The 26,483-nt window shown below is 39.4% G+C and overlaps 1 protein-coding gene across 1 annotated transcript; it reads left to right on the forward strand.

Annotated features, from left to right (window-relative positions):
* The first annotated feature begins 74 nt into the window (after window positions 1-74).
* On the forward strand, window positions 75-24,554 carry FBXO9 (F-box protein 9). Its single transcript, XM_030036754.2, has 13 exons — window positions 75-418; window positions 5,008-5,085; window positions 6,047-6,205; window positions 6,645-6,702; window positions 11,750-11,849; window positions 14,684-14,814; window positions 17,673-17,787; window positions 18,473-18,591; window positions 18,861-18,951; window positions 19,965-20,060; window positions 20,826-20,919; window positions 21,670-21,824; window positions 23,157-24,554. Exons 1-13 carry the CDS (start codon window positions 416-418, stop codon window positions 23,263-23,265), a joined length of 1,308 nt encoding a protein of 435 aa, XP_029892614.1. The 5' UTR covers window positions 75-415; the 3' UTR covers window positions 23,266-24,554.
* Window positions 24,555-26,483: the final 1,929 nt, after the last annotated feature.

Raw genomic sequence — 26,483 nt, forward strand, 5'->3', positions numbered from 1 at the left:
CCGCTTCCCAGCCGGCGCGGCCGCGGCCCACGGGGGCGTCGGCCGGGGACTACATCTCCCAGCAGGCAGCGCGCCGCGCCGCTGCAGGCGGGAGAGCCGCGGCGGGGCTGCGGTGCGCGCTGGGACGGGTAGTCCGCGCGGCCGGCGCCCGCGCCTCAGAGCGGCCCGTGCGTCAGGCGGCGCTCTGACCTTGCGGGTTTGTCTGGTCGCGTGTCTCCGCTGCTCCCGGTCCGCCTGCCCCTCACTCGCCGGGAAGATGGCTGCCGTACGCAGGGCCCGCAGTTACTCCCGCTGCGTGGTGCGCTTCTCCGACCGAGAACTCTGCTAATTTCCCCCCGCGGGGAGGACACACGGACCGAGCGGGGGGGGGGCAGAGACCCCCGGGACGGGACAGCGCCGCCCGAGCGTTGGCAGCATGGTGAGCGGCCCCGGGCCGGCCGTGCCCTGCTCCCCGCTTGCAGCGCGGCCTGGGGCGGGGGGGGGGGGGGGGGGGTGTGAGGCAGCGGGCGCCCCGCGGGGAGGCGGTGGCGGTTCGGCCGCCGCGGCAGGTGCGGGCGGAGGGGGGGACGGGACGGGACCGGACCGGGCGGTGGCAGCGGCAAGGGGGGCGTGTGCCCGGGGGCGGGAGGAGCGGCCCCCCGAGCCGTGCCGCTGCCCGGCAGCCCTGCCCTGTCCGCCTGTGGCCGGGCAACGAGGGAGGTGTGCCGTGATCCTGGCCGCGGTCCCAGCCGGATAACTGCGCCGCAAGGAGGCACGGCCGCCTTCCGCAGAGGGTTTTGGGCTGAGGAGGGGGCTGCTTGATTGAGGACCGATCTAGCTCTCCGTAGAGCCACCTGAACAAATCAATGTGTCCTTACAGATGCGTGTGCCCTACCTTTCTCCTTCTTCGCTCAAAAAACAGATGGCTTAAAGTCACTTGGTAATTTAAACGGCTCCGTGGGCCGGGCACTCTACTTATTTCAGTTTGTGATTTAAGGTATCAGAACTACTGTTTGGTTCAGTATTGCTTTTCTGACTGCATCTCAACATGGATTCAAGTATCCATGATGAGAACGATCCATGATCGTTCAAAGTTAAACCATTTGTTATCATTCAGGAGCTCTTAAGATGCCTTACCACAGTGATTAAAACTCTTATTTTTCAACACAGTGTTGGTTCTACCACATTGACAGAAAAATGGATCCACTTCCTCATTTACGTAGAAAACCAAGAAGAACATTAGCTGTCGGTCACTGGGTCGCTATGTCGTGCTTGCTTCTCCTTTAGTTCTGTACAGTTCACACATAGCCCTGTTCCGCTGGTGACAGTCAACTTTGAACTGTTTCTGATCTTGGTTTTATCTTGCTGAAACAAAGATCTGAACTATTAAAGGACTTGCCATTACAGTTAGTTTAGTAAGTGATTGTTGTGCTCTGAGGAAATCCACGTGCAATTATGGATTGCAAAACAATTAAAACTAAGCTGTGCGAATAAACTAGTTTTGCATTTGGCAAATAATTTCTAAAGCTTTGCAGACAAATCAGAAATCTACTCAGCTGACTTCTTTTTACAGGTAGCAGTCTAATTCAGATGTTTACTGTTGACATGCTGACCTTTTAGTGGCTTGACTGGCTAGCACTTTTCTCATGCAAAATTATTTGAGCTGATTGGTACACAGTAAGGATGTCTCATGTTCAAGCAGGATAAAGTCACTGTTCCGTATGACAGCTGGCTTGTAGCAGGAGGAAGGCCAGCAGCGTGAAGGTGAACAGGCTAGATTTATCCACTAAGTAGCGGTTAAAGTACAATGTTCTGTGAGCTTCAGAAACTATAACTACAATTTAAGTATTGTCAGAGAGCGGGCGAGGAGCCAATTTTTACAAGTTACAACCGGCTTTAGGTGTGGTCTCATGAGCTGTCTGCTAGTGAAGATCCTCATTTGTTCTAGCAAAACCGTAGGGTTTCAGCAGATCAAAGAAATAGCGGAAAGCCTGTTAATAGGGATTGGTTTTCCAGTCCAGTCGACTATGCAGTAGCAATGTGAATGAATTGCTTTACGGGTAAATTCAGAGGGATGGTCACTTATGATGCCACTGCTGCCAGAAGATAAACCTTTGATATGAGAGACTCGAGATCACACATGCACTCAGGATAGAGGAGGTAATGATGGAAGTTAAAACTTTGGTTTTGTTGTGGTTTAACCCCAGCCAGCAGCTAAGCACCCCACAGCCGCTCACTCACTTCCCCCCCACCCAGGGGGATGGGGGAGAGAATCAGGAAGAAAAGTATTAATGGAACAGAAAGGAAGAAAATAATAATGATAGTAATAATAATAATAAAATGACAATAATAATAATAATGAAAGAATTGGAATATACAAAACAAGTGATGCACAGTGCAATTGCTCACCACTTGCTGACTGATGGCCAGTTTGTTCCCGAGCAGCGATCCCCGCAGGCCAACTCCCCCCAGTTTATATACTGGGCATGACATCACATGGTATGGAATATCCCTTTGGTCAGTTGGGGTCAGCTGCCCTGGCTGTGTCCCCTCCCAACTTCTTGTGCCCCTCCAGCCTTCTTGCTGGCTGGGCATGAGAAGCTGAAAAATCCTGGACTCAGTCTAAACACTACTTAGCAACAACTGAAAACATCAGTGTGTTATCAACAGTCTTCTCATGCTGAATCCAAGACATAACACTATACCAGCTACTAGAAAGAAAATTAACTCTATCCCAGCTGAAACCAGGACAGTTGTAGTCAACTTCATGATGGTTTTTTGACAGCTTTTAGGCTGTGGACTAGGTCTTCATAGTATGGTTTATTTTTTGTTTGGATTGAGAGCACATTTAAGTTATAAAGAGCATTGAATGACATTTTGGAAGCAGTTGGTCCAGAACCGTGACTCACTGTGATTAAGAAATGAAGGAGAAGTAGGGCAGTTGAACAGAGATGAGGGGAGGAAAATCAAGACTCTTGAACAGATTACTGAAACAAAAAGTTTTTGAACATGAGGTAAACTTCAGCCAGCTTCATGACCTTCTAAATAATTTTAACTCTTACTCTTAAATTAGTTTATTTACAGACTTCATGAGTTAAAGGTTTTAATGGGCGTGCCTTTATGCACAAGAAGATAGTGTGTTGATTTAGTTTAGAAATTACTGGTTTCTGCATTTTGCAGATAAAAACAGGCTTATTCTGCCCACACCGAGAGCTGACTGGACATAATTCAGCTGCAAACCAGAAGCCTTGTGCTCTGCGCAGGCAGAGGTAGGCCTTATTTGTGTCAGCCCAGTGCCATAATAATGCACTTACAGACATCCATTTCAGTGCTAGCTCATTCCAAGGCTATCTCCGTTTGGCCAGCATAGACGTAATCCCCAGATGCTAAAATAATGTGATAGGACTGCTGTAACTCATAGGATATTAACTGTCTGCAGTCAAATTCTGGAATCAAAACCCATGACATTTCTAAGTTACTTACTCCTTGCTCAGATTTAATGCTGCTAGTGCTTTGGAGCATTCTGGCTTACCTGTTTTCTGCACCGAGAAATTAAAAATGTACAGCCTTAAAATCAGAGTGTAGAAACAGATGCAGTATCTGTTTACTTTAACCAACTAACACTGTCTACACCATCAATTGTAAAAGATAAATTGACTGAGAGACATCGGTGAAAACACATTTACAGATGACAAGCCAGCAAGTTTGTGGTCCTTTGGGGGACCTGTGGGGAACTGGAGATGAGTGCTAGGAGGTGCTTGTCACCAAGACAAAGAGATTAAACATTGCCTTCCCATGAGGTTTGCCAGTATTCTGTAGTTTGATCTTGAACTTCCAGATGCTATAAAAATTTTACAAATTTTCTGAATACAAGAATGCTTTGATTTCTGCACTTCGATTGTGCAGGAGATAGAGATTTCTTTATGAGAACTTGGAAGAATCTCACTGACAGAATGTCACTTGAAGTCTTTGAGCACTACCTACAATAGGAAGGAGTGGGAAACAAAACTTCTATAAGTAGTTGTGGTAATCTTAATGCCAAGTTTACCTTCTTAGACTCTCTGTTTGCATTATGTACTTGCAGAACTACAGATGTGAATTTCAGCACAGAATGGTAGAAAAACTGGGATGCTTCAGCTGCAGGAAGAACTTCAAACAAATGTTTTAGTCTTTGTTTTGTTTTTTTTTCCTTACTGGCATCTTGCTGCTGTTGTCATTGTAGTGGCTTGTCACCGATGCTTAGAATTAGTTTTCCTTTGTTTTAATATAGATTCTGTAAATCTCAGTATATTTCACAATGAGAATTTTTTTGTGTCTTTGTAAATTTTGTTCTTAAACTATCTGTCTAATTCCTATGTAGAGCCCTGTTAAGTTTAGTTAAAGGTCGTATTTAAGGTCTTACTTGTTCAAGTTGTCTCACAGCAGTGCTGTAAATTAAACCAACTGTCAAGCTCTCATGCTAGCTTTTTATTTTCTTTTACAATACTTTTCTTGTTTAGTTTCACATGTAGTTTTTGAGATTGCCCATATTGTCCCATAATTTTCATAAAGTATCTATTGTTACTCAAAGCACTAGTCTTTTTGTGCTTTTATATATATTAAAAAACCCCAAACTATGGTTATCTTTACAATGAGAAGATAGTGATTAAATTTTAATTTCTTATATGAAGCACACTACTGTTTAATACTGAAGCTTTGGTTCTATGCTTTGACTGAGACACTGAGTGTATTTATTCAGGTATTATACCAGTGTACTGATGCATGTAAGCCTTCAAGTGATACATAACTAATCTGTGTTGGATTGAAAACCCAACTTCATTGGGTTAATAGGGAAGTTCAAACAATACCAGTAATTTTAAGATTAATTTTTATCATCAATTAAGATTGATCTGTGGGGTAGGTGAGTAGGATGGGGAAAAAGGGAGTATGCTTAAATTTTTTTTAATACGTATCCATGACAATTGTGCTTTGTGAATGTGCTGTAGGGACTTATGCAGATTCTAATCATGTCTGACTGCTCTCTACTAGGCAGAAGCTGAAGAAGATTGTCACTCTGATTTGGTAAGAACCGATGACAATGAAAGAGCCGGTGAAGCAAATCTTCAGGTATGTCTCTCATGCTAGTGTTTTTTTTACAAACATAGTACTGCTGTACTTATTACTTATGCTCATTTAATTACCACACATTTGTTGATCTGACTAATGCTTAATCTGTCTGCCCCTCCAAATGTGAAATAGACAGATTTTGCATTGTGTTCAGGTGTCAAATTCAGTCTTCAGTTATCTGTGTAGATGAAAAGAAAGTTTGTGGCAGATTTGGAATTTCTTTAAAGAACTGTAGAAATCGGACAGCAGTTTCTGTATGGATCAAATTCCAGTTTAAGTTGTCACTCTCTTATGGAGCAGAAAGTTGATAAAAGCAGTCTAATAGAAAAGTGTGTTTGTTCTCTTACAACACTAGATTTCTATGAGGTTGCTCCCCAGAAGTCATGATGATTGCAAGAGACATGTAAAGTGTAGCTTCAAAGATACTGAAAAAAAATGCATGGCAAGAATTACGACTTGTCTTGTTTCACAGAAAGGAGTGTAAGGTCTTATTTGTATACTATATAAATGACAGCTGTGATTGTCATAAAGCTTAGTATGCTTGTTTACAAAAAATTAGGTTTTCTAAATTTTAATTTCAAGAGCTAATTGACTTCTTGCTTAAGGTAACTCTGCATAAACAAGAACAAACATCATGTCTAGAAAGAATACTTTTCTATAGAGTAACCATAGTACTAACAACCACTTCTTGAAACACCAGTTTTTCTTCTGAGGTGAACAGTCCAGGTAAAAGCACTTATGTTATTGAATGAGATTGAACAAGTACTTCCGCACTTTTTAAAAAAAAATTACTGTAAAACAATAGCTAATTCTGTGTCTAAACTGACTGAAACCATTTAAGACTTGGAAGTGTAAAGCATAATTTTGAAATTCTATTTTGTGTTTGTACTTTATAATTTCTTCTCAGAAGATATACTGTCTGAATATGTGATACTAAATCAGAATTAATCGGATTTTTTAGGCAGAGCTCCAGATGTTCAGAGCTCAGTGGATGTTTGAGCTTGCCCCGGGTATGAGTTCTAGTGGGTTGGAACCTCTGCCATGCAGAGCATCTTCGAGAGGACCTGGAGTAAAGTCTGTAGATGCCAGAGGAAAACAGGAGATAGCAAAAGAGGAAAAGGTACAAAAAATAGATGTATATTTTGGGGATTTTTTTGTGTGTGTTAGTATTGCAGTATAACTATCCTAAAAGCTAATGCTGGATTAAATCTAGAGAAAGAACAGAGGTGATTAACCCGTTGTCTCCATGCTGATGTCTTTCTGTAATCCTACACTGATTTTTCTAGTTTTAATGCTTGGCTTTGTGTCACCTTCCTAGTCTGCTTTCTGAAAGACTGTAGGTAAGGGGCGAGCAGCAGGAACCTGGATAGTTTGTTGATTGGGAATTTCAGTTATGGTTTGTAGCACACGAATATGTCTTCTCACTCTATTTATGGAATTATTTTATTCATCTCCTTCATAGGGTACAGTAGGTAAGATGAAAAATAATTCTAAGTCAAGTAACAATGTGCTTGTATTTGTGAGGAATTTAAGAAGTGTCTGTGTAATTTATCATGCAGGCAAAAGAACTTTTCCTGAAGGCAGTGGAAGAAGAACAAAATGGGGCCCTTTACGAAGGTAATATGGGAGTCTAGAACGAACACCTTTATTGCAGAGGACTCTAACACTCTGATTTATTATGTGCAAAACTGCATGATGCCAGTGAACTTAAACTGCAGGCTAATAGTAATTTGAGAGCTCCGTTATTCGGATAAGCAAACAAACTTGCTATAAAAGGAACCATCATATCACAGTTGTAAGGTTGCGGTGAAGCTAAGGTGAGATCGAGGAAGGAATTTCTACCTCTCAGACAAAATGACAGTATTTTGAAATCTAGCAATTTAATGAAGCACTGGATTGCATCTTCATAGAGCATGCTTCTTTATATGGCTTTTGTAACATGAAGTAAGCATAGTAATTAATCAAGGCAATATACTGTATTTCCTGTGCTCACAGTTTTCTTCATTCCACTTTGAACAAAACTACTTAACCCATGGAATGTTTTGGGTTTTGGGTTTTGGTTTGTTTGTTTGGTTTTGTTTTTTAATTTACACAGCATACTCAGATAGCTTCTTTAAGAATTCCTGAAATGAATGTTTAAATCTGGTAGTCTTATTTTATGAGGTTTGCCATAAATATTTAAGATGCTTAGCTTGCTTGGCCTATTGCTATCAGCACTAGTAAAAATGGAAATTCGAAGTTTTCTTCCTCATATTTAGTTATCAGAATATATAGAGTAAGAAGCCCGTCCTGACTTCAAGTCCTGTACGTCAGTAGTGGAGATACCAGTGTTCTATTTCTTTCATGAAAAAAAAAAAGGAACACAGAACGTATGTGCCATCCTGCTCATCCACTAGAGGTTTTGGCCACCTCGGTTAAAAGTGCAGGTGCAAAATAATGTCAAGATAGGCAAAACTGAGAGTACTCTGGAAGCTCCTGAACTCGGCCACCTGTTGAATACAAAATTTCCTCTCCACCATGGGAGATTTCCTTCCCTTGCAAGGGATTTCTGGTTGTTGTTCCAGATCTCAAATGAACTGAGAGAAATAAGGGTCCCCAGTAGGTAATAAAATTAGTTGGTTCGATTTCTTATTTATTACATGTTTTTATGGGGCAAAATTAACTTTAGGCTAATGTACTTTGTGTATTTGGTGTAGAATTAAATACACAGTAAAAAAAGATCTCAGAACTAAATCTGATATCTAATCTACTGTCACAAGCCAGGCTGGACAGACCAGGGAGTCCTGTTGAGTTCGGAATTCCCATGGGCTAAATGAAGGTGAAATGACACCAAACAATCAGTCAAACATTTTATTTATGGCAGAAGCAGCCTGAACTTGGAAGGTGTAACATTAGGTGGCGGGGTTTCTCTCAACAGGATTTGGCATGAGACTACTTCCATAAACCATAACCACATATATATCAATTCAGGGAAAATAAGGAGAGCCCTCCTGTTGGGTCAGGAGGTTCAGAGCAGACCCCCTTGCTTTCTAGACTCCTTCTCAGAGAGGAGCCTAGGGGCGGCTGGATCCAGTGCTAGTCCCAGACGTGGTCAGCGGTTTATGTCTTAAAGGGGTGAGGTGTAGGGATTATGGAAAAGGAGGGAGAAAGAAAGTGAGACAGAGAGAGAAAGAGGAAAAGAGAAAGATTTCAGTGGCCCTGGGTTCAGCGTTGGTCCCGCCAGCCTAAGGGTTCAGTCCCAGAGGGCACACACACATGGGCCTTCAAGTTGTGTCCTTTTATCATCTCCTTGCCCCTCCTTCGGGCGGGCACTTGAACTCATTAGGCTAATTAGGTGTCATGCACAGTTTGTGTTTTCAGAACCTTCGTGAAATCAGTCGGTGGGCTTGGGGGTCGTTTGGGGTGTAACTGCCCCTTCCCTGCAGACATGACCATTGTTTGATCTTTGGCCATGCATGGTGAGCTGCCCTGCTCAGCGTTATCAGAACAGGGAACTGCTCGTCCTCTGGAGTGGCTGGCCCGGCCTCCCTGTCCTGTTGCTGATGTCCTGTGCTGATCTGTGCTGATCGGCTTCTTTTCACCTGTCGTTCCTTGCAGGGTTCGTTGTTATGTAGGTTGTTGTGTAGAGTTCATAGTTGTGCAGAACTTGCCTCACCACAATGTTTGAGACATTAACTCTTTCAGTCTCTCACATCTACCATTTAGGAAATCATGCAGTAGATTGCAAAGGTTCTTTCATACCAACAGTTTCCAAGTAAATTAAAAAAAAACATGCGAGGAAAGCAGTCTACTTAAACATTGTGTATATAAAATGAAAGCTATAGCTTCATCTGCTTGCGTGTATGCCTTGTATGTTAAACATAGCAGCAGAGAAGTAGTTACATCTAAGAGAGGTGCATTCACAAAGGTGTTTTAGGCATCTGGATTGCATGAATATGCATCCATTATTTCTCGGTTGAATTTGATTTGAGACGTAAAGAAACTAAACTGTTTCTACACATACATCTGCATGAGACCTTAGAGACAAGGTCCTACACCAGACACAGATATATTACTGACCACACGTTGGGACATCTGTTTTCAGGCCACGCTTTTATCTGCTGACCTGGTCCAGGTCACGAGAATCCAAGTGGCATTTCAGCCTGCTGCTGAAATTTGCTGATACCTGACATTGTGAGACAGTTATGTGCAGCAGCTTGTTCATGTTTAAGTACAGTACAGACCTTGCTGCAAGATCAAATGGTAAAGTTGAGACCGATCTCTGTTTAGCTGGCTGCTGGTCTTCCTCATCCTCACCAGCTAAAGGATACTACTTGTCAGTCACCGGCCCTGACATGAACTCAAGGAAATAGGAACACTTACTTGCCCCAAACTTAGGCTTCTCAGACTCATTAGTGTGTCAAATTCTGAGCTCCACGCTCACTGATGTTTCTTTTATTTTGGGTTTTGTTTTTTAAGGGTCCAGACTGAGGGAGAGTTGCCCTCTGATCTTGGTATCACCATGTGGGAATACAGAGAGACATATAAATACATATATGATCTTAATATCGGTATTAAAACAGACTGAATGTACATACAATGAATCCACTTTAATTAAGAAGGATCTGCAGAGTTAACTCAGAAGAAGGACATTCTGCAGCTTAAATAGCAGTTTGTTCCCACAGGGTGATTTTCCTGGACCTGTTTCTCTGCTTAGTGCTTGTTTAACACTTTGGACTGCTAAAGGCAGAAGTACTTTCTCTGTGTGCTAGAAGAAACCCGATCTGTCAGTTTTTCCTTCATGCCCCGTAGTCTTGTGCTTGCTACATAGCTTTTTGAAACTGCTGCTTTCCTCTAGTCAGGTTCCTCACCCTCAGTGTTTTGAGTGGCTTATTTCTGTGCCTTCTGTAGTTTCCAGGGTTTTGCCACCATAAAATTTACTTGTTTTGTGTCTGTTGTTGAAGTTTTAAAACTACAACAATATATTTTGTTGATCTTTCTCACCTTTATAATGTTGTTTATGTCTGAATGACTATACTATATGGAGGATTTAAGGTACCTGCATCATCTTTCAAATTCTTTTTCATGTTCCTCAGGGTTGCTTATGAATATAATGCCTAAAATCTTTACAGCTTGTTGAGAAAGCTTTATAAGTGCAAACAAATGTAAGGGCAACAAATGAAATCAGGACTTTGAAATGTTTGAATGTGAAATTTTGTGCTCCATAATTGAATTTGTAGCAGTTAAGGTAAATCTGTAAAAGCTGAAACACGTCTGAGAGAACTCTTTTTTCTGAAAGAGTACATGAAATTTTTAATTCTGAAAACAGGTGCTTAATGTGCCTCTCTTCTTTAAGTATTGAACTTAAACCTAATCAGTTGTATTGGGTTTCCATGGCAAGGTTTTGGTAGCAGGGGGCCTACATGGCTGGCTTCTCTGAGGAGCTGCTAGAAGCTTCCCCCATGTCCAATAGAGCCAATACCAGCCGGCTCCAAGACGGACCCGCCGCTGGCCAAGGCCAAGCCCAAGCCCAAGCCCATCAGTGATGGTGGTAGTGCCTCTGGGAGAACATATTTAAGAAGGGAAAAAAAAAGTTGCTGGGGCACAGAAACTACAGCCAGAGAGAGAAGTGAGAATATGTGAGAGGAACAGCCCTGCAGACCCCCAGGTCAGTGCAGAAGGAGGGGAGGAGATGCTCCAGGCGCCGGAGCAGAGATTCCCCTGCAGCCCGTGGGGAAGACCATGGTGAGGCAGGCTGTCCCCCTGCAGCCCAGGGAGGTCCACGGTGGAGCAGATCTCCACCTGCAGCCCCGGGAGGACCCCACGCCGGAGCAGGTGGGTGCCTGAAGGAGGCTGTGACCCCATGGGAAGCCCACGCTGGAGCAGGCTCCTGGCAGGACCCGTGGCCCCGTGGAGAGAGGAGCCCACGCTGGAGCAGGTTTGCTGGCAGGACTTGTGAGCCTGCGGGGGACCCACGCTGGAGCAGTCTGTGCCTGAAGGACTGCAGCCCGTGAAAGGGATCCACGCTGGAGAAGTTCATGAAGAACTGCAGCCCATGGGAAGGACTCGCGCTGGAGAAGTTCATGGAGGACTGTCTCCCGTGGGAGGGACCCCATGGTGGAGCAGGGGACGAGTGAGGAGTCCTCCCCCTGAGGAGGAAGGAGCGGCAGAGACAACGTGTGATGAACTGACCCCAACCCCCATTCCCCGTCCCCCTGCGCCGCTGGAGGGGAGGAGGTGGAGAAAATCAGGAGTGGAGCTGAGCCCAGGAGGGAGGGAGGGTGGGGGGAGGGTGTTTTTAAGATTTGGTTTTATTTCTCATTACCCTACTCTGGTTTGATTGGCAATAAATTAAGTTAGTTTTTGCCTAGTCAAGTCTGTTTTGCCCGTGACAGTAATTGGTTGAGTGATCTCTCCCTGTCCTTATCTCGACCCATGAGCCTTTTGTTATATTTTCTCTCCCCTGTCCAGTTGAGGAGGGGGATTGATAGAGGGGCTACATGGTGCTTAGTTGCTGGCTGGGGTTAAACCACAACATCAGTTTAGACTAAATAAGATTTATTAGGCAAAGGCATTTTACACCTTTTTAGTGCTTTAGCTGAAGCCATCTCTCTGAAAAAAATCTTTGCTTTAATAAGCTAGTCTAAGCATCAGACATATTTAAACATTAAACCTTCATTTTCAGCCATCAAGTTTTATCGCCTAGCCATGCAGCTTGTACCTGACATAGAGTTTAAGATCACCTATACACGGTCTCCAGATGGTGATGGAGTTGGAAAGAGGTGGTAAGTGTAAAAATTTACTAATTAAGTGCATAGGAGTACTGAAACCTAAAATTTTGTTTCTAAAGCATATGAATGCTCTACTGTGATATGCAGTTTTAAGTCTCTTAACATTTGGAAAACTTGTCTACTTTCATCTGAATAGACTGCTTCATAGAAAGTTTACAGATGCATTAGTCCAAGGAGGACTTTTCTATACTGTAGTTCAAAGAAGGTAGCAGGCTTGTTTGGAGCTCGTTAAATTCAAGTGGAAGGATCTTACTTGAAAAAAAGAAAAAAACATCAGTCACTTTATTACTTTTGATTTCTGATTTTCAGATTTATGAGTTATACATTTAGGATCATCTACAATTTTGTAGATGGCAAAAAGATCAATTGTTAAAAGCTTTGTACCATGGAATATGCTTCTTAATTAAGCAAGGGAATATACTACTGTTCTTATGCTGACTAACACAGCCAAATGGGAGCATTTCCAGTAAGTAGAGCAATACATTTAGAAGCTCATAGATTGTAGACTGAGTAGTCTAGTCTTCCATCATTACAAGCATCAGAATACCCCTAGCCTCAACACACTAGATATGTAGTGGGTTAAGATTGGCCTAATTTGAGGCCAAGATTTACGTTTGAGGGCAGGATTCAGGTTAGGGCCAAAACCTCTGTCATAGCTCAGATAGCGTAGTGAAGACAAGCTTATGAAACAGAGCTTCCCAATTCACTGCTTACTAGTAGCAGCCATAGATGCTGCTGATAGTTACAAGAAATCAAGAGTTCTAAAACTGAGAATAAAAGAGGAAAGTACAGCTGTGTCCCCGTAGTATTACTAGCTCAGTCTTTTTGCCCCAGGGCAGTACAGCTTCAATGCAGTAGTTGACTCAATATAAAAGAGAGTGAGATGAGCTAAGTGCTTTATTTACATCCATTACTTCAGTTTCTGAACGCATTGCTAGCATGAAATCTTTGCTGTGTATTTGTGCCCTAGGAAAAATACTGGGTGATCAAATACAGTCACGTAAAAATCTTGGTTTTCTTAGGATTATTTTCTTATTTTAGCATCATTTTCTCTACTCCCTTCATAGGTCTCACTGACACCAAGTTGGATGGGAGTGTTGATCTGCTTGAGGGTAGGAAGGCTCTGCAGAGGGATCTGGACAGGCTGGATCAATGTGCCGAGGCCAATTGTATGGGGTTCAACAAGGCCAAGTGCCGGGTCCTGCACTTGGGTCACAACAACCCCATGGAACACTACAGGCTTGGGGGAGAGTGGCTGGAAAGCTGCCCGGCGGAAAAAGACCTGGGGGTGCCTCAGGTTGTGCCAGGGGAATTTTAGATTGGATACTAGGAAAAATTACTTAATCAAAAGGGTTGTCAAGCATTGGAACAGGCTGCCCAGGGAAGTGGTCGAGTCACCATCCCTGGGGGTATTTAAAAGATGTGTAGACGTGGCATTTAAGAACATGGTTTAGTGGTGGACTTGGCAGTGTTAGGCTTACGATTGGACTCAATGATCTTAAAGGTCTTTTCCAACCTAAATGATTCTTTCATTCTATGAATTTTCATTCAGTTTTGTAAATGTTGCTGTACTGTCCCCAGCATTACATGACAGTGAGGGGAAAACAGCCAGTACTCTTAATTGTTGTTTAAAAGCAGTATTGGTAGAGGTGTGTTCTTTCAAGAGATTCTAGTTGTGGTATTTTTGCTTTCTGAATTACTGTTGTAGGTGTTTCATACAATCTTGGTGAAAAAAAACAAATTACACAATTACATTTGAAAAAACAATTTATAGTGTGGCCTGTAGGTACTGGGACTGGCCACGATATTAATCAAAATAAAGGAAGGTATGTTCAGTGCAACATCTTACTATAGTCTTAGTTATGACTGGCCCAAACATAATTGTCTTCTCTGTAATACTTTAAAACCCGTTGGTAGGTCTGCTAGTTGCTTGTTTATATTGTCAGCTCATTCTGTTAAGCTTGTTTAGATTAAAATTGAATAAAATTAAAAGAAGATCTCTTAGCTAGCTTATATACCAAGTCAGGGGAAAGAAAGTGTTTTGTGATGAAATCAGGAAGAGTTGTGTAGATTGTGGTTACTTGGTGCAAGGAAATATGCACCTATTAAAGGATCATATTATGACATACAACTTAAATTTAGATTTTTTTTGAATGTGGTAATGTTTTTTTATCACTTGGTAATCCTTCCAGTTTACTGACAAGTAGCAAGCGTATTGTTTCTGTTCTGCTATCTTGTTCTTGCTCCTGAAATTTTTTATGTCTGTTTATTTACAGAATTGGTGAAAAGTAGTTTTCCTAAAGGAAAGTTTTCCTTCATTATTGATGAATAAACCCACTGAGGATCACTCTTCAGTGAATAACACAAGAGTGAAAAAAAAAAATATCCTTAGTTTTTTTCAGAAGCTTACATTGTGACAAGGATTACAAAGTATAACTTTCTGTCAGTGATAATTTATTTTCTGCATATGGCTTATCTTAGACAAAGTAAAAGATGAGATTTGTCTTTTCATGGGGTCAGGCAATTCTTCAGTGACTTCACTGAAAACAGTGAACAGTGAACTCTCAAATCCAAAAAGAAACTGGAACTGGAATTAAATGAAAAAAAAAAGAAAAAGTTGCTACTGTCAGATGGATTCTAGCAAAATCTAAATGAACTTGATAAGATTGCAGTAGTTGTTTTATCGTATGATGAAATGAGATTGCTTTAAAAACATACAGGAAACAACTATATTGAATGAGGGTAAGACAGCAGATTGATGCCAAGATAAGGACATCTGTTGGTAAGTTTTGTCCAATATCACAGTGTTGGCATTCCCCCTTTTGTAGTGTTGAGGATAACAAAGAGGATGACAAAATGGCTGATCTCCTGTCCGATTTCCAGCAGCAGTTAACTCTTCAGGAATCTTCAGTCAAACTTTGTCAGCCTGAGGTTGATGTCAGCCAGACCCATATCTCAGGTATGAGTTAAGATACACTGTAAGAGTTCAGAGACAGAATTTATAGAGATGTTTCACTCTATTAAAACATTTGTCACATTCATTCTAAAGCCACCTTTAAAGAAATGTACACAGTATCTCTTTATTTAGTTAGATGTGAAGGAAAAAAGATCATCAACTAGCTAAACAGATCTTTTTCTCATACATGAGTTTGCCTTTATCGCACAAGCTTTTCCATGTAGTAGTACTACTAAGTAGAATTTTTCAGGATCAAAGTCATACTTAAAAGTAGGAACTTCCAGGAGCGGACTTGCTGAAGTAAGTGTATTCCAGTTTTCCTTCCAGTTAATGTTTGAAAAAGTGAAACGTGTATTTGTTTTGTTTTGGTTTGCAAATATTTGTTACAGTTCTTAAGTGTGAATAAGAGACAATTGTTCTGTGAAGAATATGCATCTTTGCACGTCCTGTTTTTATCTGATTCTGCATCAGATTTTTACGACAAATATGTTTTCAGGTTCAGCAATACTATATAACATAGCTAGAAAGGCTTTTGAAGGTTAATGATTTTCAGTGATTCAGTTCTAGGATGGTTATCCTGAGACTTCCTTATGAGATCTGAATTGTAGAGAGTGTATATAAGCTATGAACTCCCTTAAAATCAGATGCCTCTAAAACATGTATGTTTTGCATCCCAAATTATCAGTTGCTCTTGGAAATCTTGGCCTGATCGCCTCTGTTCTACTCAAGGAAGGAAAATAAAGTAAATGTAGCAAGCTGTTCAAGTCAAAACATAAAGAAAACAGGATTTTTTTTTTAAACAACTGTGGCATTGTACACTTGGGAAAGCATCTTTTCTTTTTTTTGCCAGTAAAGTCAAGGTATTGTAGACATTACTATAAAATGATCTCAGGAGATGTCTCTTTTGAGCAGCAATCTTAGTCTCTTTCTGGTTTTATTTTCTGCCTTCTGGCCACTCCTGTGTTACAGTATCTTGTTTACCAACTGTTTTATAGCAGAATGAAAGCTGTTAAAATCATGTCTGCTTCAGAAGTTAGTAGGCTGGAAAGGATCCCTCTTGGTCATCACAGTAGTACAGTAGTCGCAGACCTCAGCAGCTGAAGGAGAACTCAAACAATGTGAAGCAATGGATTTGGCTGAACTGATTTCCTGTGTTCCATTTTACATTTTATTGACATTCATAATCTTAGAATACTGGTTAACCCTTAGTACAGGATAGGATCAGACCTATGCTGTGTAACTGACATACTGAATATATTTACTTCCCCTCCCTATTATATCAGCAATTTCATAGTGTTTTTTTTTTCTTTTACAGAAGTAAAGCTTAAGACCAAGATAGCAATCTCCACCAGAAATACTATAATATTTTTCCTACCAGGTGTGCCCAGTATCTGAAGCAAAGTGTTTTGACAATCCCTAGTTTACTAGAAACTTAGAAACATGGATGATAAGATAGATAATCAAAGGCTTTGGCTGACTGGTGACTATCAGAATGGAAGATGTATACCTGTTAGCACTAGTGAGAGATTTTTAAGCCTTTGTATCTCCCATTCTCCAAGGCACTGAGAGTTCACATACCGAAGAGCTCATAATTTGCCAGAGACTGTTTTGTACCTTGTAGCAATAATCTGCACAACTTTTGTTTATACTGGAACATTAATGGTTGCAAATACAGGCAATATAGCAAATTTATGACTTCTCAACAATAAAACATAGAATTAAGTCAGATTCATGAAACAGGATGTGTGTTTAATGAATACAGAAACTGGTGCCCAATGAGGTGTATGTACTTTTTATCACGCTAGTATTCTGAAAGGTGAAACTTAAGTTTCATCATATTTTATAGCAAAAACAGTCTCATTGGATTTGTGGAGTGCAGCAATGCAGTTTTTTTGAGAAGCATGTTTTTTTTCAGTAAAAATCAGAGTTCTGTTAAGATGCAGTCTCTACCACAGTATTTACAGCTAGTTACTGTTTAATGTACCTTTGCGCTGCTCAGCTATTTCCTCCATTTGATCTCAGAGCAGTTACACTGATTAAAACCATCAAGTCTTCATTGCATGCAGTGATACGGTTTGAGCCATAGGCTCTGGAAAGCAGCAGTAATTGAAAATAAATGAAGTGTAATTCCTGATGGTATAAGATTAGTATACAAGATTATACCCAACTGAAACAACAGAGAAAACTTAGGGAGGCAGAAAGTTACTAGAAAGAATTCTGGCTTAATTTCGCAGGGCTTTATCACTGACTTTTAATGCTAGGAAAATTATCATACAATCTTGTGGTGCTTTGATGAGGATTCTCTCATAATCTTCTATTACATTAGAAAAAGTCTTTCAACACAACAGTGCTGTGTGATACCATTTTCAATCATTGGACCTGTACCACAAAATATAGAGTGATATCATATCAATTTCATAGTGGATAGGTTGTTCTTAGCACCTCCTATCGAGTACCGACCCTGACCTGAGCTTATTTAGCTTGTCATGCAAAAGCAGTATGCTTTGAGGTAATGCTACACACTAGGTCAGTTTCAAGAAAATACTGCTTCATAGGCACTGTGGATATGCAATGTGCATGTGGAATTTTTGGTGTAACACCTTACAGTTGTGGATATTTGTAGTCTAAAACTACGTTTTATCCTATCATCATAATGCACTTTCAGCTCTTGATTTTTGTTCTTTGTTATGTGGCTTTTTTAATTAAAGATAATTTTTTTGTTACCTGACGTCTGGCTACAATGTGAAAAAGTAGGATTTTTAATGGAAAGTCAGAACTTTACTAATGGTCAAACCTGGAATTACAGGTAACCTATTGATTTACAGGTTACCATCTAACAAAGATTTCTTTTCTCTTTGCAGTGTTGCCTATGGAAGTACTAATGTACATTTTCCGATGGGTGGTTTCGAGTGACTTGGACCTAAGATCATTAGAGCAATTATCTCTTGTTTGTCGAGGATTTTACATTTGCGCCAGGTACTGTAGATAAGTTATTTAGAGTGAAGCTTCTCTCTGCTCTAAAGAATCAAAAAGAGCTTTTTTACGCTCAAGCATATGTAAACAGTATGTAGAGGTGGATAATAAATCCATAGAGTAAAATTGCCTGTGTTGCAAAGGTGGGTTTGGGGTTTTTTTTTTGCTTTTAGGCTGCTAAATCATACATGTAGGACTATGTCCTGCTTTTTCTTCCCACAGCAATTTTCATGTTATGCTCCTCCCAGTGCTAATCAGCTTTTGAATACAGCACTAAATGGTATGTTAGGTAGATGACTTCTCTGTAATAAAAAATGTTGCTGAAAGTCTTACTTGCCCTACCTTCTTTGAAAGTCACAAGTTTCAAGGTCTCCAAAATAATGTCTGTTGTGTTGTCATCCTCATATGGCCACACAGAGAGGTACCAGGCTGCTGCAATGTTGTTGGTCTGTACTTGGCTGAAAATGGCATTGTGTTCTTGAATTTCACTGGGAGGAGGAAGTGGCTTTCAAATGCTCCAGGCTTAAGTAAATTAGTCAATGATTTTAAATTATAAGCTGTTGTTGTTCAAGAAAGTTTCTTTCAGTTGCATCCAAACTCAATAACGGAGGTTGTTACTTTGATACATAAAAGCTAAACAAGGTTTGCAGGAAAGTTATGGTATTTGTTTTTTTCTCATTTTCACTAGAGATCCTGAAATCTGGCATCAAGTCTGTTTGAAAATATGGGGCAGGAGCTGCAATAAACTTGTTCCATATGCTTCTTGGAGGGAAATGTTTTTGGAAAGGCCTCGCGTTCGATTTGATGGTAAAGTGTATTTTGGAAATAGTTTTGGTTTTTTTACTGCATGTAACCATGACAGAAGCCATCAGGTGGGTTTGATGTTTATAACGTTGTTAGACCCAATCTGAATTTGTTTGGGCTTTTAATCTGTAGAGTATCTGTAAAGAGAAGGGAAGGGTGCAAGGGGTGAAAATAAAAACTTTAATGTATTTAAGTAACAAAAGTAAACTCAAAAGTTTTAGATTACTGTTTTTTTAATCTTAAATATTTTATGTATTTAATTTTTCCTTTAGGTGTATATATCAGCAAGACAAAATACATACGTCAAGGAGAACAATCTCTTGATGGTTTCTATAGAGCATGGCACCAAGTGGAATATTACAGGTAGAACTGTAGTACAATGAGTGAGTGAAATGTTTCTCTCTCCTAAATTCTTTAAATCCAGCCCTTGATATCACAAACATTAATCATTCTGTAAAACTCAGTGGAACTACTACAGTGTGTAAAGCTATGTATATTTTTTGAGAATAGGTCTTAAGAAATAGGATTTATTATGATAATTACAGGAGGGCTTAGAAACACATTTCAAGCTCAGTTACACCATTTCATGTGGATGAAACTTAAACAGTAACAACAGTAATACTTGTCCACAGATTTCTTTTTTCAAATCACTTCTGCTTTACATTTCTGATATAATAATTGCTTTCAGCAAAGGGAAAACAAGTGATTATACAAGAATTGTCTTTTAACTTATTTGTAACCAATTGTAACTAATCAAGAGGCTGGGCTTTCTCAGCTTGCTGTAAATACCTTGCCATTTGTTTCCTCAGCCTGTTTTTCTGCTGTTCTTCGTCTTGCTGTTCGCAGCATTTATTGTTCTATTCTGTTGTCCCTTCTGAGGCTGGAAACCGTTACTAGAAATCATTGAATCTCATAGCTATTTCTATAGTCTCACAAACATCAGCACAGTATCTGAGTACTGTAAAAATTGATCAGATCCCAGAACCTGAACACATCCATATGACATTATCCATTCTGTACTGATACTGTAATTAAGATTTTTGTTGCATTTGTCTCAATTGATGCTGGGAATGGAGAAACTTGAGGTCAGTTTTGATTCCAGGGTAGCCTTCTTGCTTTGATTAGAGGTGGCAAAACTCCTGCTCTCTTTCATAACTCTTCATAACTTGATCTTTTAATCTTCAAAACTTTTGATTTCTAATCTCTTTTTTCTGTTATATCATGTGTGAAGAAATGTGTTTTCAAATCCTATTACCTATCAAGTTCTATATCCCTCTGGGAAACGTCCTGTGATTTAAAAAAAACACCAACAAAAACCACACGACAGAAAAAGGTTATGTTTTCTAGGTTTGTATTGTGTAATTATATTTTTGCAGGTATTTGAGATTCTTTCCAGATGGTCAAGTTATGATGCTAACAACTCCTGAAGATCCTCAATCTATAGTTCCTCGCTTACGGACTAAAAATACAAGGTTATTGAAATGAAATATTTGGCTTTACAGTTTTCATCTTGGTTTTACCTGGCAATTTCTATTTACTTTTGTCTCGTATTCTATATCCTGGCTTAGCAAAATGAGTAAAATTACAATGTTATTTATATTGTGTTATAGATTTTGTAGTTCTCAGAAGAGAACTATAAACAAATTTTGGTCTTTATGCAAAGATATCTTTCATTTTAAGGTCCTGATATTGTAATTAGATCTCCTTTGCGGGTTATGTGATTTTAAACTTCTAAACGAAGTAGATGGAAGAATACATGCTATTAGCGTGGTGGGTTTAGAATCCTTTTAAAGATACTATTTTGTTACTGACTGCCTTCTCACACTTCCTTGACTGTTTGAAGGAAAGTGAAGATTTTGGTGGGATGTGACTGAATTATTGCTTGATTTCTTCTTGGTGTTTGTACAGACTTGTTAAAAACATAGAAAATGATTTGTGACTTCAGAACAGGTGTAAGCTGTTCACCAGAAGTCTGAAAATATTTAGCAGTAGGCTAGGTAGGACTGAGTAACTTATGTTTACTGTCCTGTCTGGGAAAATTAATAGCAGCCTTCCAAAATGTTTTCATCATTTCGTATCATCAGTGAGCCTGGTACTTTGCTAAATGGAAATAAATAAATGGTTTCCTTGATTATGATAAGCAGTCAGTCTTCTTTTCATTGCTGATAAGTACATCAGTCTTTTGAGACAGAGAATATTTTTATGTCCTTGACACTATCCTCCTCTTAACCTTCTAGAACGGATGCAATCTTGCTTGGCCATTATCGCCTTTCCCAGGAAACAGACAATCAAACCAAAGTATTTGCTGTAATAATGAAGAAAAAGGAAGAGGTAGGTAGCAAAACAGAACAGAGGAAAAACAGTGTAAAGAGTGGGCTTTTTAATGTTTTTCCTCAGACTGATTATTTTAAGGCACCTGAAGATTTGCATTACACCAGAGGATTAAAAAATGAATTTCATTTTTTAACTGGTTTAAAAATACAATATAAATAGGCATGATGATTTATCTTACCTTTTTTTCCCCAAATCTGTAATAATCTTTTTAAGACAGATAAATATCTGGTTCACATTTGAGCAACAGTTCTGCCTCTTAAGCTTAATTGCCATGTGTGGTGCTATTAGGTAGTTTGTTAACCTTGTTAACAAACAGAAGGGAAGGATGAAGAGGTAATTTTCTGAGATTAGTTTTGACTGTGTGCAGTTATGTTCCACAGCATTAAATAGAAGAAAATAAGCAGTATTCATTAATTGAACTCTGAAAGATTTGGTCAACTTACTTACATGACAAAATTTTCTGATCAACAAAGTGTCTGTCAAGCAAAACTTGCGAAGAGTTAGAAGTGTTACATTATTTTACAGTGAGTTTGCATAGTTTGGGTGGTGTCCTCCATGCTTATCTTACTTTCTGTGAAAACTTCTTCTATAATTAACATCTAAATTGATGTATTTTCAAGGAATACCAGTAGTTGCTTTTAAGTATGAGAGTTTAACAATCTGTCATCACAGTTACCTAGGCCTCAGGATAAATAGTTACACAATGTGTTCTTTGTAGGTCATGAAACTTCTTTTCTGTTTGTACAGAAACCAATGGACTACCACAAATACAGGTATTTCCTCCGTGTTCCTGCACAAGAAACAGATCACAGTTTTCATGTAGGACTACAGTTGTGCTCCAGTGGGCGCCAGAGGTTCAACAAACTTGTCTGGATACATCATTCTTGTCACATAACTTACAAGTAAGTAAATGGAGAATAAGATCAAAGAAGGATACTTAACTATAGAAACACACGTGACGTTAATTTGTCCAGTACTAAGTACAGAAGATGTAAAGACTGTGAGACTTACGACGCCTTAACAAAATGTCCTGAAAACAGTAACTGGTCCTGATTTGATACATTTTAATGAACTTTTACTTAAAGAAATCCCAAGATTTTAGTAACTATTTATAATGGTATGGGAGGTTTCGTAAGTAGTAGAACTGCAGTATTTTAGCCATTTAAAGGATTTATGCACAGTGTTTGAATGATTTCAGAACTGAATTGGAGTGGAATGACTTAGTGTGGTGCTAGTAAAGAGGTGTGGAAAACATATATTCATTAAGGTATATTTCTCTTCCGCTGCGGATGTGCAAGCTAGAAATGTCTGCACCCATCATGTGAGAACTGTAATGCTTACAAACTATATAATCCAGCAGTGCAAAATACAGGCATGCGACCAGCTGTTCTGATCACTAACCAAGCAAGAGCCATGGCCACTGTTCTTGCACCTGACACTCTAAATTACTGGCAAGTTGGCTGTCCAGATGTTTGGTGTTGGCATATAGGCTGGATTTAGGCCTTGTCTTTCAGTCATCTTAATCTCTATATTCAGTGTTTTTATAGGGACATAGCTCAGCTATTGAGCTGTAAGTATATAAAATAGGAAGTAAACTACTGGTGGTTGGGAGTATAGGTAACTTCCATAAACAGAAAAATTGCTTTTATAAAAACTATTTTCATACCTAATTTATGAAGAAGTGGCAGTATCACAGACATTCTTTTCAGCATGAAGTTTCTGTACTGCTCAGGTTCTGCTCTACCTCTCAGTATGGTGGTGTCCTTTTGAAACTAGAATAAAAATGAGTATAAAACACAGCTAGGAGAACGAATGCATTATGTTACTGATGTTCAGAAATACTTGGGTTTCTTCTTTTTAACGTTTTGTAAACAAACAAGTTTTTGCTGTCACTCTGTATTCTGAATTCAGGGTTCTAAGTGAAACAGATGAAAGGGGATTTTTTACTTCAATATTGATACGGTGACTTGAGTGACATCCTGTGCTGTTACAAGTCTTGGAGCTAATAAGAAGAATGAAAGGGGAAAGTGGTTTCTTTGATATTAAAACAGAATTGTATTCTATGTAGTGTGACTCAGCCAACATTCAAGTGCCTTCAGAACGAGGCAGTATGAAAGACGCTTATATTCCGGCTGTAGTTTGGTGCACACACTGTACTGTGGGATGTGATTGCATTATTGAGGGACTTAAACAGCAACTTGTGTCTAATTTAACTTTTACGATACTCTCTGCAGATCAACTGGTGAGACAGCTGTTACTACTTTCGACATTGACAAAATGTACACCCCTTTGTTCTTTGCACGAGTGAAGAGTTTCACTGCATTTTCAGAAAAGCCGCTCTAAGAAACACCTTTTCCTCCCACAACTCTTGCATGAATAAAAGGTTGTAGCTAATGAGCACTTAAGTTATAAATGTGTACATATTTGGAACATCTTAAAATTCTGGGGAATTTTTTGAAGGCAGTATGGTTATTTGATTATGAATGGCTGGGGTTTTGTTTTGGGATCAAGCTTATGAGTATTAAACACCTTTGTGACAAGAATTTGATAACAAAGTTTTGTTGTTTGTTTTGGTTGGTTGGTTTTTTTAAACAGATTTTATAAATCAGTCTGCTTAAAATGTGAGTCTTCATCTGCCTGGACACTGGTTTGTCCAAAAGGAATTGTTATAGGAAAGTCTCACTGTCCATGGGACAGTGTGTGTGGTCTCTGGTGAAGGCTTGAAATGTGAAGGGGAGAAAGTTGTCTTTTATCTGTTAAACTGTGTGACTTAAAAGAACTTCAAATAAATGTTTTCTTTAAATTAAACTTATTTTGTTTGCCTTTAAGATCTGGCATTTTGTCAACATCAACCTTAAGAAAAAACAATCGAGGGCAAGCAAGCATGAATATAAAATTTAACCACAGAGGTACATCCCCACCAATGCAGTGATGTCAGTTGATCCTAAGTATAATCTGATCTTGATAGACGTTCAGTGGAGCCTTCCTTCTCGACAGGATGGGCATGAAGGGGAGAGGGATATGGGCAGCGAGTTGTTCTCCTGTACCGTAGGATGAGTTTGCGGGGTACGTGGCTCTGCTTGGGAAGTGTCACAGTGCAGTGGTGAAATGCTGGTGTGTGCTGCTTGTGCATTGGCCAGGTCTGAATGCACAGGTAAGCAGGGCTCACTTGGACATGATTGTAATGTGTTATAACCCTTCATCTAACCTTGCTACAGATGCTGTAAACTCTTCGAGCATTTGTTGTACTAAGATAAATTTTGAGGCTGCTGTAGATGTTCGGGTGCTGTGTACTGCTAATCATCAAGTGTACCTTGAGGTTTGGTGCAAGTACTGTACGCTGCTTGTCCTGCATATATTGCTTGGGGGTGTAGTGCAGACACTGTAATGCCGCTTATTATATATGTATCTTGGATTCTGAAAGAACTGAAGCTTTTTAGTGTAGTTTTTTTAAAGCCATTTTGCGTATTTTACCTTTTAACATCTTGTTTCAAAATACTGACCTGGACTTGAGGACTAAAATGTGAAAGCTGTGGAAAGTACTATACTTGTTCCATAATTTATAAAGTGTATCTTTGCAAGGAGCTACATGATTAAAAATACATCAATAAATCATGATTTTGAACATGCAATCCCTTGCAATTTCTTATTTTGCCAAGAAATCATTACTTTCATACAGCTAAAGATTATTAGTTAGGAGTTACCATGCATAAACTACATGCTAGGCAAGATTGACAGGTAGAATTAACATCTTAATGACTTTTTATTATACTACTTACAGGTTGTCTGAGAAAAGTAGAGAAGTTTTCAGGTACATGAGTTCTGAATAAGGATGGGTATATTGGAAACTTTGTGCTTTTTCTAGCTTGTCTAATGAGACTCTGCCTGCAACCTTTCGTTGGCCTATGTCCTTAGGCTGCAGTTGCACTATTACTTCATACAACAGAACGTTTAATAAGGAGTGTATTGTGTTCTCATTGCTGAAGGGAAAAATGATTGCTTAGAATATCAGCTTCATGTTTTGCAATATTGCCAAGTTTGTAAACAGGGAAGGATGTCAGTTACCTAGACTTTTGTTGAGGGTGAAAGATAAAGATCTGATTCTGCCTGCTGAGAAATGTCAAAAGTTTTTGTCACAAGAATCAGAAGATGATTTGTTTAGGTATAGTTTTGTCCAATAACAAAGTTGGATGTAATAGAAGAGCCTTTCAATTCAAAGCTCTTTTCATACCAAGACTCACCTGCGTCTGAGCTTTTGTTTTTTCTTGCCTTGGCCATGTGTTTGAAATACACTCTGGATGTAAAGGAAAAGCTAGTTAAAGTCCTGTTATAAATTGAGATGTTGATTCAACAGAAGTCTCAGGCAATGATTATTTTAAGATTGTATGAAATATTCCTTCACCAAGAAAATCATGTGAGCCTTCTCTCTCAAACTGAGCTGTGATTAATATGCTTGTTCCTCTGCATTTAGCGATATAAGAAAGTTGAGCTAGTTTTGTCTATTGAAATGGTTTATCAGCAGATACTGTCTTAACGTGCATCTATTAAAATAGTACTTGTTTCAGCAAAGAAATGGGTGGCTAGTTGCTCTTCCTTCATTCTATCTGGTGATTTTCAATAGTCCAAGGCTTTAATTGCTAGAGGCTCTGTGTTCTTATGATTTAGTTTTATAGCCCTTTTAATTACCATATAAAGACATTAGTTGGTATAACTAGTTTACTGCTGGGAAATTATCCTTTACTAATTATATAAGTAACTTGAATTAAAAAATAAGGTATACATCTATGCAGTCCTTTTTCCCAAGATTTTATTGTATGAGTTGAGACAAGTTCACTTAGAAAAATGGGAAGAGGGCTAGAAGATGTGACAGAAACATGGTTCTCGGAGCTGTAGATCTCTTATGCATTGTCTTAAAGACAGGACAGTGGACAGTTTTGTGGAGAGAAGATGCTCAGATCATCAAATGTTATGCTGATTTGACTCAGTCTAATTGGAGATAAGCACCAGTTAAACCTTTGTGTGTAATGCTGGGCTGTAGATGAGGGGAGGAAGTAGAGATGGTGTGATTCAGCGCTCTGAGCAAAGGACCAGCAGTAGACACTTTCCAACTGCTAAGTTCAGCTGCTGATTCACTCAGTAATTGTGAGCCAAGCTGGTCAGAATTTCAAAAACACGTGGTGTTTACACAAGGTTTTTTGTTTAAAGAAAGAAAACAATAGAGTCCGTTTTGATTTTTTTAATCCAAGAAAATTCCCCTGGAATGCGTGCCAGTGTATTTGGAAACTTTTGTTGACGTTAAAATGGCTGAACTATTGAGGTGCTTCTCCATTTTGTCTTTTCTACTGTCCAAGATGAGAAAAATATAAAAGCTGATACACATTTGCGAAACAGTTTGGATTTCAGAAATTAATGTTACATATGTTATTTAGTATCAATAGCACCTGTAAAGAAATCAAAGCCTTCCATTTGATAGTCAGTCTGGATTCAAGCTTTGTCCTTTATGCTAAGACTAGCAGCTTTCTTAGTAAAATGATTTGCATAATTTTTTGCTTAAAAGGAAC

This window comes from Aquila chrysaetos, chromosome 15, assembly GCF_900496995.4.
Source record: "Aquila chrysaetos chrysaetos chromosome 15, bAquChr1.4, whole genome shotgun sequence".
NCBI lineage: Eukaryota > Metazoa > Chordata > Aves > Accipitriformes > Accipitridae > Aquila > Aquila chrysaetos.

What these genes read in the sequence shown, in the direction of transcription:
- FBXO9 (XM_030036754.2), top strand. An exon ending in AAATGGGGCCCTTTACGAAG is followed by an intron (nt 6,703 to 11,749) that starts GTAATATGGGAG and finishes CTTCATTTTCAG; the next exon opens with CCATCAAGTTTTATCGCCTA. An exon ending in GGATTTTACATTTGCGCCAG is followed by an intron (nt 17,788 to 18,472) that starts GTACTGTAGATA and finishes CATTTTCACTAG; the next exon opens with AGATCCTGAAATCTGGCATC.